General features: G+C 37.6%; 1 protein-coding gene across 1 annotated transcript; it reads left to right on the top strand.

The window, feature by feature from the left end:
• The first annotated feature begins 2,024 nt into the window (after positions 1 to 2,024).
• On the top strand, positions 2,025 to 2,945 carry LOC122755333 (taste receptor type 2 member 7-like). The gene has a single exon (XM_044003646.1). It carries the CDS (start codon positions 2,025 to 2,027, stop codon positions 2,943 to 2,945), a length of 921 nt encoding a protein of 306 aa, XP_043859581.1.
• Positions 2,946 to 11,803: the final 8,858 nt, after the last annotated feature.

The following is an 11,803-nucleotide window of genomic DNA, read 5'->3' as shown; positions in this document are numbered from 1 at the left end:
ATTAATTGTTAAACATTTCCAAAAACATTCCTCAACATATGGCCAGGGAACTGTTACTATGCCCTAGATAAAAATATGTAAGTGTCCAATAAAAAAAAAAAAGTAATAGTTGTTTCCTTGCTATACATGGTTAGTACAATACAGTGGGAAACTAGTGGATTTATCTTTTAAATATTGTTGGTTTTTTACAGATTTTTTCTTACACTCAATAATTATTTAAGAAATTGTTCACTTTTATCTCCATGTAGGTTTATAATTTTTACTAATGTTACTTTTGTTTAATTATAAATTTTGTGGTCTGAAAATACATAATGTATGTATGCCCCAAATAATGCAAAACATCTCTGTGACTTAATAAAAATTGTCAGCATTCTACATATATGAGTAAAGAATGTATATTCCCAATTTCTTCCATTAAATTCTCTTACTATATGTTTTAAATCTAATTCATTACATTAATTATTCAGATATGTGACTTTTTGGTCATTGTTTTATTTGATTTAATCTGACAATGAAGTTTTTAAGTCTTTTACTATTACTTTTTATCATTATCCATGTTTTGTTGTGACTCTTATGAAATTCACTCTATAATTGTTTAGTGCATAATAATTGAAAATCATTAATATTTTTATATGTTTTCTTCCAGCAATATGTAATGGACTTATCTAGCACTTACAAAATTTTCTTTTTCAAATTCAGAACACTAATATGGCCACCCACCTGATATTTTTAGCTGAATTGAAGCTACAAGATATATTTTATATCAACTTCTTAATATCAGTCTAGAGATACATTATTTTTTTGCATTTGGTGTCATTATTTTAAGGACATTTGGAAGAGTTTGATTTCTTGGGCCAATGTATAATTCCTTTCTTGTAATGAGTGAAATCAGAGAATTTTCATCGATTGTTATATGTAATAAATTTATCATGACTACTGAAATTTTCTTCTTATTGTTCTTGATGTTTCCTGGATGGAGTTGATTATATTTTTGCCTTCAATATCTATCATAACTACTAAAATCAGGTTAATGAAACAAGTTACATTTATGCTTTAGATAATTAATTCTTATACATTTCCAGGATTGCATCCCCTTTTTATTGCAGATGGGAGTTTTGCCTTTAGAGTTACTCAGTGCTTCATCTCCCCCTTTGGTATTTTTTTAATCTACTTTAAATGTCATTAACAAGTAAATGTGAAGATATTTTAGAGCTCTTTATTCTTTTGTGTTTGTGTGTTGTGGCTGACCATAGTGACAAAATTTATTGCTGTTTATGAAGAGTGCTGATTGTCACAACAATGGTGATGGTAGTGGTGATGATGGTGGTGATGATGATGGTGGTGATGATGGTGGTGATGATGGTGGTGATGATGGTGGTGATGATGGTGGTGATGATGGTGGTGATGATGGTGGTGATGATGGTGGTGATGATGGTGGTGATGATGGTGAAGAAGAAGAAGAAGAAGAAGAAGAAGAAGAAGAAGAAGAAGAAGAAGAAGAAGAAGAAGAAGAAGAAGAAGAAGAAGAAGAAGAAGAAGGAATTTCAGCTCCACCTTTAGGACTTTGTCAATTTTGCTATCTCATAAATTGTGGGCAAAGTTTATCATATATAGCTCAGGCATTTGAATGCAAATTTGGCTAAGGCAGAAAGAACAAAACACTGAAAGACAACCTCTACCCAATTTGCATCTTAGCAAACAAATTTCAGCTTTGCTAGGATCATCTCACAAGAGAAGGAAAGAACTGCCAGACAGATAGAGTGTCTATGCCAGATAGGATTAACTGAATCAATGAGAAGGTACAAGAGTGATCCTGGTGAAGATACCTGATCAGGGCTCTCCATTTTTTTTTTATTTTTTTGGCATAAGACAAAAGACTACAGTCAATACAAAGGAACAAGTGAACACATTTTCAAGTGTAAGGTATATGCATATCATTCTGTAGACACTTTAGCTGGAAGTTGAAGAGCAGTAGAAGCAATATTAAAAGCTGGGCTAACCTTCAAAGAGCTCCCTTTACCAACATGCAAAGACATGGAGGGGAAATCCTCTTCTTTCTGATACTTGGAATATTTCTAACTGGGTTTTTAGGGAATGGATTCATGGCACTGGTGACCTGCATTGACTGGATCAAGACTAAGAAAGTATCAGCAGTTGATCTCATCCTGGTTGCCCTGGCCATCTCCAGAATTAGTCTATTGAGCATAATAAAATTGAAGAGCCTTCTACTCACATTCTTTCTGGATGGATTAACTGAGAAGCAGAGGATTTTGGATATTTTGTGGGTACTTTCCCACTTTTCAAGTGTTTGGTTTGCCACCTCCCTCAGTATTTTCTACTTCCTCAGGATAGCAAACTTCTCCCATCCCTTCTTCTTCTGGCTGAAGTGGAGAATCAAGCAAGTGGTCTGCATACTTCTGGTGGGGCCCTTACTCATGTCCTTGTCTGTTGAATTTCTATTGTTGGAGAGCATTTACCACAATAGAACCCTTAGCAGTACCGAAAATGAGAGAAATGAATCTCAAGAGGTCCAGGTGAATAGTAATCAATACTTTATTGAACAGATTGGCCTAAACTTTCTAAATGTTCCCCCCCTCTTCCTGTCTACCATATCCTGTTTCCTGCTGCTCCTCTCCCTATGGAAGCATGCCCAGAGGATGCAGCTCAAGGTCCAGACCTCCAGAGACCCCAGCTCAGAAGCCCACATTCGAGCAATGAAAGCCACCCTCTCCTTCCTCATACTCTTGCTACTCTATTTTGTGGGTATCTACATCACCTACAAAAACTTTTCAACACTAACCTCCATTTTTGGTGTGGCAGTAATGTCCCTTTATCCCTCAGGACACACATTCATATTGATTCTATGGAACAGTAAGCTTAGACTCACCGCCATACTGGTGTGCGGGAAGATAAAATGCTATTTGAGGGGCATTCTGGGAAGATAGTGGAATAAGTCAGAAATTTGCAGGTTCTTCAGATTTCCTCCACAGACAGAAAATCACCATGAAACGAACGCAAAAAAGTAAAAATAAAGGGATAAAGCATTTGTCCTCCTAAGACATCTTATGAAGACCACAGAGAAAATTCTAGGAGCTGAAATTTGGTCTGAAAGAAGTGTAAACTCCTCCAAGCTGACTCTACTTAATCAAGAAACAATAGGCCCTGAGAAAGCAGACAAGGTTTCAAGAAATCTCAACTTTCACATCATTCATGGCCTCAAGAAACTTCATCTAATGAACTTTTTACCTCACAAACTTTCATCTAAAGAACAATATTGTTTTAAGAATGGTTTTGAGTTAATAATTTATTTTATTATAAATACCCTAATTAATTACAAGGGGCATGTGAAGACAGATGCTATCTGCATCCATAAAAAGAACTGACGAATAGAAGTATGTAAAGAATAATTGTACATATATGTGTACATATGCACTGCATACATACATACATGTATACACATATACCTATTTGTGTCTAATGGTGGTAATCTCTGGGGTGGGGAAGGAGGAAAGAAAAAAAGACAAAATTTACACAATAATTTTGCTATGTATTTGAAACAATAGAAAATTCTGCATAGCAGATTTGCAGTTTCATGTACAATTGTCTTTTTTTATTATACTATGTTATGGAAATGTTTGTTTTATTCTATAAATTAAAAACAAAATTAAAAAAGAAATGCTCTCTGAAATGAAATAAATCCTCAAATCACTAGATATGTTTGTTGATCAACTTTCGTTTTCTAAGGAGGAAAAAGTGAGCATGTAATTTTTTGCCATTTAATAAACATTCCTATTTAAAGTTTTTAATTCCAAATTCTATCCCTCCATCCCTCCCTTCCCTGCCCCCTCCCTGAGGTGGTAAGCAATCAGATATAGGTTATACATGTGCAATGATATAAAAATATTACAATATTAGTCATCTTTCATAAGATGGAGGTGGATAGTATACTTCACCAATAGTCCTTTGGGATTGTCTTAGATCATTGTCTTGCTGAGGATAGTTGTCATTCACAGTTCTTCATCAAGCAATATTTCTGTCACTGTGTACAATGTTCTCCTGGTTCTGCTCACTTCACTATATATCAGTTCACACAAGTCTTTCCAGATCTTTCTGAAATCATCCTGCTTGGCATTTGATATTCTATCACAATCATATGCCACAGCTTGTTTAGCCATTCCCCAGCTGATGGACATTCCTCTGATGTCCAATTCTTAGCCACCTCAAAAAGAGCTGCTAGAAATATTGTTGTATAAATAGGTCTTTTTCTCTCTTTTTGTATGTCCTTGGGATATAAACCTAGCAGTGGTATCAGAATGTAATTCTTCAAGGACTTTCCCCACATTCTTTTATTCACTGTCTTTTCAAGGACAACACTTGTTCAAATACTCACTAAGCACCAATTCCATTCAGAATAATTGACTTTGTATCATTAACATTTGGGTGCAAATCTCACCTCTCACATTTATTAGCTATGCTGTCCTGAACGAGACACTTAGAATCTCTGATATTCAGTTGCTTCATCTGTACAATATAATGTAATAATATTCGTATAATAATAGGAAGGCTTGTTGTAAGAATTAGATAACATGTGTAATCATTTGTCCTAAGGATTTTGGAACTAAGTTGGTTATTCCAGGATTCCAGTTTCTCATTTCATCTTGCTGCTTCCACCTTTGATTCCTCCCAGCATACTCTTGGTATAGCTCACATTTATACATTTTCCCAAAAGTAAGTAAAAGGTTTCTTCATTTCCCATACAAGTTATCAAGGTGCCAAATGTATATTGGATATGAGACAGTCTTATTTTCTACTCACTGAAATAACATGAGAAACAAAGGACTCTGAAATGTGGAGCCAAGATGGCAGAGGAGAGAAGCACTCAGCCAAGCTCTCCAAAATACTTCTCCACATAACTCTAAAATAACATCTCAAATAAAATAAAATACAATGCAAATAAAATTCTTCCATGGTACAACCAACAAAAGGTTAAGTAAAACAACTTTGCAGCCCAAGATAACTTAGGAAGTTGGCATAAAGAGTCTCTCCCACCTGGGGGGGGGTGCCTCTGGAAGCACAGCAAAGAAAGCATAGATTATGTGTTGGAGGAAGCTGCGTTGACAGCAGCAGTAGCTTTAAGAGCTATCAGCCAATGGACGAGGCTGGGGGATGTCAGACAAGTGACAGGAAGGAGATTTCAGGGGATGCCTTGCATTCTCTGGAATCAGGACCCTGTTTCATTTCTCATAAACAGTTACAGATTGCAGCTCTTGAGCCAAAAAGAATGATAATACTTGTAGGTACTAGGGAACAAGGGCCCAGGCTCTCACTCCAGGTTGGGGAGAGAAGTACTTGTGATTTCTCATGGACAGTAGAGACCTTTGTCTCAATTCCAAGGCAGAAGGGGGTCACTAGCAATAGCAGCTGCAAGAGAGTAAAAGACCTGATCACAGTCCCAGGACCAGGAGCAATGCTAGCACTAGTGACTACAGGGAAGCAAAGTTCCTTCCTGGATTAAAAAACAAACAAACAAACAAACAAACAAAAAACAGAACACAGGTCAGGAAAGTAGTGACCACACCTTTTCTTATTAATGCCACCTTGGAGTAATTGAAAACCTACAGATCCCCAGGGATAGCTCTGAAAACATAAGCAAGATGAACTTAAAGCTTGGGACAGTGCCCTGCTCTCTCCCAGGATCAGAGCCCATCTTTAATGTAAATTGAAAAGTCAAGAAACAGAGTGGGAAATTAGCAAATATCAAAAAGGAACCTTGGGGCAGCTAGGTGGCACAGTGGATAAAGCACCAGCCCTGAATTCAGGAGTACCTGAGTTCAAATCCAGCCTCAGACACTTGACATTTACTAGCTGTGTGACTCTGAGCAAGTCACAACTCCCATAGCCCCGCAAAATAAAGGAACCTAACTATAACCAGTGTGATGTTTAAAATCTAATGTATGTCCTTACCTGCCCCCCCCAGTATTGGGGGAGGGGGGAATTGGTTAAGATTACTAATAAATTCAGCAAGAGTTTAGGCTTTTAAGTATTTAATAAAGTGTATTAGAAGTGAGTGAAGAGAGAAAGGGTGAGAACAGATCTCTTATATAATGGAAAACCCTAGCTTAGATCTATTAAGTTTAGCCAGAGAGAAAACCTTGCCTTTCCTTAACAGCCCATGTGAAGTTCTGCCACCACGCCAAAGTCCAAGATGAAAAGAAGATCTAACAAGCGAGCCTAACTTTCCTACTTCCTGTCTCCCTCCCTGAAAGGGGAGGTCCTTTAAGCTGATTGGTTGAGGGTGGTCTCTTGCTGATGTCATAGTCCACAGCCTCTGAGAACAACACCCCACTTGGGGCCAGCTAGACATGGTCTCAATTTTATCAATCTTAAGTAGGTTCCCAGTTTCTCAGTCTCACCCAATTCAGTCAATTCCAAATCAATCTTCAGGTGGGGCCCCTGGGTGTCTGCCAAATCCCATTACTTTATCACACAAGTTACTATGGTGACAGGGAAGATCAAAACAGAAACCCAAAAGAAGACAATAAAGTCAAAGTAGCTATAAGCAAAACCTCAAAGAAAATTGTGAATTGGATATAAGCCCAATAAGAATTCCTAGAAAAACTCAAAAAGGCTTTTAAACATCAAATGAGAGGGGTAGAGGAAAAATTGGAGGGGGGTAGGAAAGAAAATTGTGAAAAGTCTTTTTGGTAAAAAAAAAGGCACAAAAATATTGAAGAAATTAATGCTGTGAAAAATAGAGTGAGTGAACATTATTCTCATGAGAATTAGGTCAAAGGGGGAATAATATACACAATCAGTTGAATATAGAAATTTATCTTACCCTATAGAAAAGTAAGAGAAGAAGGAGATAAGAGAATGGGAAAATGATAAAAGGGAGGACAGGTTGGGATATGTAAAATACAGAAGCAAAACACTTTTGAAGATGGACAGGGGGCAAGGAAAGACAGAGAGAGGGGGGGGAGAGAAAGTAGGATAAATAGGAGGAAAAATAGGATGGAGGAAAATACACAGAAATGATAACCATGAAAAAAATTACAGCAAATTTTTCTGATAAAGTTCTCATTTCTCAAATATATAGAGAACTGTGTCAAATTTATAAAAGAGATTTCTTCAAATGATAAATGGCCAAAGGATATGAACAGGCAGTTTTCAGATAAAGAAATCAAAGCTATCTATAGTCATATGAAAAAATTCTCTAAATTACTATTGACTAGAGAAATACAAATTAAAACAATGCAATTAAAACAACACCCCACGTGTATCAAATTGGCTAATGTGACAGAAAAGGTAAATGACAAATATTGGAGGGGATATGGGAAAATAGGGACACTGATGCACTATTGGAGAAATTGTATACTGATTTAATCATTCTGTTGAGCAATTTGGAACTACACTCATGGCCTAAAAAACCATGCATATCCTTTGACCAAGCAATAACCCACTAGGTCTGTATGCCCAAAAAGATAAAAAACAAAAAGGAAAAGGACCTATATGCACAAAAGATATTTATACCAGCTCTTTTAGTTGTGACAAAGAATTGGAAGTTGAGGGTATGTCTATCATTTGGGGAAAGGCTGAACAAGTTATTGTAGATAATTGTGATGGCATGCTATTGTGCTATAAGAAATGAGAAGCAAAATGCTCTCAGAAAATCCTGGAAAGACTTATGTGACCTAATGCAAAGTGAAATGAGCAGAACCAGAAGAACATAGTACATTGTTGATCACCATACAACATTGTACAGCAATATCGTATGATGATCAGCTTGAATGACTTAGCGACTCTCAGCAATACAATGATCCAATATAATTCCAAAGGATTTATGATGAAAAATGCTATCCATCTCCAGAAAAAGAACTGATGGAATCTAAATGCAAATGTAAGCTTAGTTTTTCTTTATTTTATTTCTTCGAGTTTTTTAAACTATGTATTCTTTCATAGCATGACTAACAAAGAAATATTTTTTGCATGACTGCACAGGTATGACTTATGTAAAACTGCTTGTCTTCTGAATAAGTTAGAGAAGGGAGGAAAGGAGAAATAGAATTTGGAACTTTAAAAAAGGTAATAATGTAAATTTTTATTTAAATTTTTGAGTTCCAAATTCTCTCCCTCTTCTTCCTCCCCTCTTCCCTCCCTGAGATGGTAAGCAATCAGATATAGGGTATACATGAGTTTGTACAAAAATTTTTTAATTTAATGTAATCAAAATCATCCATTTTGCATTTTATAATATACTCTATCTCTTGTTTGGTCATAAACTGTTTTCCTTTCCAAAGATCTGATAGGTAGATTATTCCTTTCTCTCCTAATTTACCTATGGTATCACCTCTTATGTCTAAATCGTGTATCCATTTTGACCTTATTTTAGTATAAGGTATAAGATGTTGGTCTATGCCTAATTTCTGCCATACTATCTTCCAGTTTTCCCAGCAGTTTTTTTCAAATACTGAGTTCCTATCCCAGAAGCTGGAGTCTTTGGGTTTATCAAACACTACATTACTAGTGTCATTTCCTACTGTGTTTCCTGTGCCTAGCCTATTCCATTGATCCTCCACTCTATTTCTTAGCCAGTACCAGATAGTTTTGATGACTGCCACTTTATAGTAAAGCTTCAGATTTGGTACAGCTAGCCCACCTTCTTGTGTATTTTTTTCATTATTTCCCTTGATATTCTTTACCTTTTGTTTTTTCCAGATGAATTTTGTTATTATTTTTTCTAGCTCTATAAAATAATTTTTAGGTAGTCTGATTGGTATGGCACTGAATAAGTTAATTGATTTAGGTATAATTGTCATTTTTATTATGTTAGCTAGGCCTATCCATGAACAATTGATATTTTTCCAATTATTTAGATCTGATTTGATTTGTGTGAAAAGTGTTTTGTAATTGCGTTCATAGAGTTCCTGGGTTTGTCTTGGCAAGTAGACTTCCCAAGTATTTTATATTGTTTACCATTACTTTAAATGGGATTTCTCTTTCTATCTCTTGCTGCTGGACTTTGTTGGTCATGTATAGAAATGCTGATGATTTATATGCACCTATTTTCTTAAGTGACTTTTTGTACTTTTTTTTTTCTATTAGGCTAATTTGGTTTTTTACAGAGTTATTTTCCTCAGTAAACTTTTAATATCTTTTTCATGGTTCTCTTGCATTACTCTAATTTCTTTCCCCAATTTTTCTTCTACTTCTCTAATTGGCATTTTAAAGTCCTTTTTAAACTTTTCCAGGAATTCTTTTTGGCACTGAGACCAATTTACATTTTTCTTTGGAGCTTCACCTGTAGCCATTTTGTTACTATTGTCCTCCTCTAAGTTTATGCCTTGATCTTACCTATCACCAGAGTAACTTTCAATAGTCAAGCTTTTTGTTGTTTTTTTGCTCATTTTTGTGCCTTTCTGATGACTTGATATTTTCTTTTGAAAGTTGGGCTCTATTCCTGCACTGTTCCAAGTTTTCATGCTAGGGCTCTGGGTCTTACTTGTGGCTTTCATTGGGCTTCAAGGCTTAACCCTTTTCTTTCCCTGTAGAGTAAGCTTCCATTCTGACTGATATTGGGGGGTTAGTCCTCCCTTTTGGCTTCCCCTCAGTGTGGACTGGCCTTTACCACTAGTGGTGCAGTGCTTCTAGTTTGCTAAACTTAACAATCTTTCTGGTAGCTGACCCTGGAGGAGGGATCTTGTTGTTGCCCTTCCCCAGAGGTGGTGACCTGCTACTGGGTTGCTCTGTTAGCAGGTCCTGAAGGAGTAATTTTGTTGCAAATCTTCCCAAGTGTTGGAGCCCCCTGTTGCTGTTTTGCTTTGGAAAAAGAGCCTCTCTGCTGGTAGACCCCAGGGGCTAGTTGACCAGTCTTGAGCAGGGCTTCACTACTGATCAGCAATTGGATCAAGGCCTCCATGGTAGTTTGTGTTGGGTGTGGTGTGCCTGGTGAGGCTCCCTGCTATGCTGCCCAGACTGCTCACTTGCCCAGGGGGCTGCTGGTTTGCATGTAGGTGGGGCCTCACTGGTGGATTGCCCCAGGCTGAGTCATCTTCAGGCTTCCTGCTGTGAGCCTAATTGTTTCTGCTGCTTCTGTCCTTGGATCTCACTTCCCTCCCACCCAGGTAAGATAGACCTTTCCTGAAGAGCTGGTAGGCTACTTCCCTGCTCCTGGAATAATTCCGAGGCAGTTTTATATTGGTTTGGAGAGGAAATCTGGGAGAGCTCCAGAGGGTTCCTTCCTCACTTTGCTATCTTGGCACTGGAAGATCTCTCAAATCTGAACTTTATGTTAAAGTTTGGCTCTTCTCACCCAGAGCTGGTGAGGCACTGTCCTAAGCTTTAGACTTGCTCATGCTACCATTTTTAGAGCTAGATCTTGAGGTCTGGAAGTTTAGGGGGCTCGCAAGGTGATGTGATCTGACAAGAGGTGTGATCATTGCTCTCCTAGTTTATACTCTGCTCCCCTGCAGCCACAAGCCCAGCACTCTTCTTGCCTCTGGAACTGTGACCAGTTTCCCCCCTCCCTTGCAGCCACAAATGCTAGCACTCTTCTCTGTCCTGGGACTGCTGCCCAGAACTGTGTATGGGCAGTTATGGTCACTTCTCTCTTGAACCCCACTCTGGTCTTTAACCAGGAAAGGCTGGTCTTCTGCAGCCATAAGTGCTAGTGCTCTGCTCTGAGTTGAAATTGCAACCAGAAGGCCCTGCTCCTTTGTGATCAACCACAAGCACCATTATCGACCCTTAAACTGTCTCCCAGAACTGTATATGGATGATAGAGTTGCCAGCCAGCACCTGTTGCACTCAGTGCTAGCAAAGGCCCTCATAGAATCTCTTTCTGACCAGTTGCCCAATTATTTACCTCTATTTGACCAGTTTACTCAGTTATTCGATCTCTGGACCAAGAGCTTCTGAAGCTTCTGCTGCTGCTGCTGTTGTTGCTTCTGTTGCTATTGTTGTTGCTGCTGCTGCTGCTGCTGCTGCTCTTGCCACCTCCAAAGCCCATTACTAGTGCTGCTGTCATGCTTTAGGCTGACTTCCACCCTGGTGTCACAGACATCTGCCAACCTCCTAAGTTGTCTTAGGTGGGAAAATGTATCACCCTGACTTTTTGTGGATTCTGCTATTAAAAATTTAGATTTAATGCATTATTTTAAAGTTGTTTGGAGGCAAATGTTGGGAGAGTTTGTCTGAGTTGCTGTTTCTAATCCACCATCTTGGCTCCCCAATGTAGTGATGGATTTTTCACAATCATGTCTCAGAAAATCTTGCCTAATATTCAAGCTACAGAGACAAATATCAAGTTCTTGGACTGGAAATACCTCCACTCATCTGCCAAAAAATATTAGTACTATAATCTGCACTGTAAGTACAAACTCCAGAAATGATTTCTATTAATCTATCATCATTATAATCCAAGAATTATTCTGCCTGGAGAGAGAAATATCCAGACTAGTAGAGTCTCTTCATGCTCTTGGATGCCTCTCTAACAAAAGACCCATTTTGTAGAATTCTTGAACAAGAACAATTTTGCATTGTGGTAAATATAGTCACACAGCTGAGAGTAAGGTAAAAGTGAATTTTTGATTTATCAAACAGAAAAATAGTTACATAACCTTTTAGCAGATTATTTTTCCTAAAAGTATTTGATCATTTTATGATCCTTCCTCCTAAGGACTCCCCTCAACCACTCCAAACTGATTAACATTGATATAAAATAATCAGAGAGACTTCTTCAATTAGATGAAAATTCTGATGGGGAAGAAGCTGGATTTCTATGTTTAGAGTTTTGTAGTTTGGTGGG

The sequence above is a fragment of the Dromiciops gliroides genome, chromosome 4 (genome assembly GCF_019393635.1).
Source record: "Dromiciops gliroides isolate mDroGli1 chromosome 4, mDroGli1.pri, whole genome shotgun sequence".
NCBI classification, from domain to species: Eukaryota; Metazoa; Chordata; class Mammalia; order Microbiotheria; family Microbiotheriidae; genus Dromiciops; species Dromiciops gliroides.
The sequence above is the reverse complement of the archived record's forward strand: the minus strand, read 5'-3'. Positions and strand labels throughout refer to the sequence as shown.

Coding starts and splice junctions, on each gene's coding strand:
- LOC122755333 (XM_044003646.1), top strand. CDS start 2,025: ATGCAAAGACATGGAGGGGAAATCCTCTTCTTTCTGATACTTGGAATA.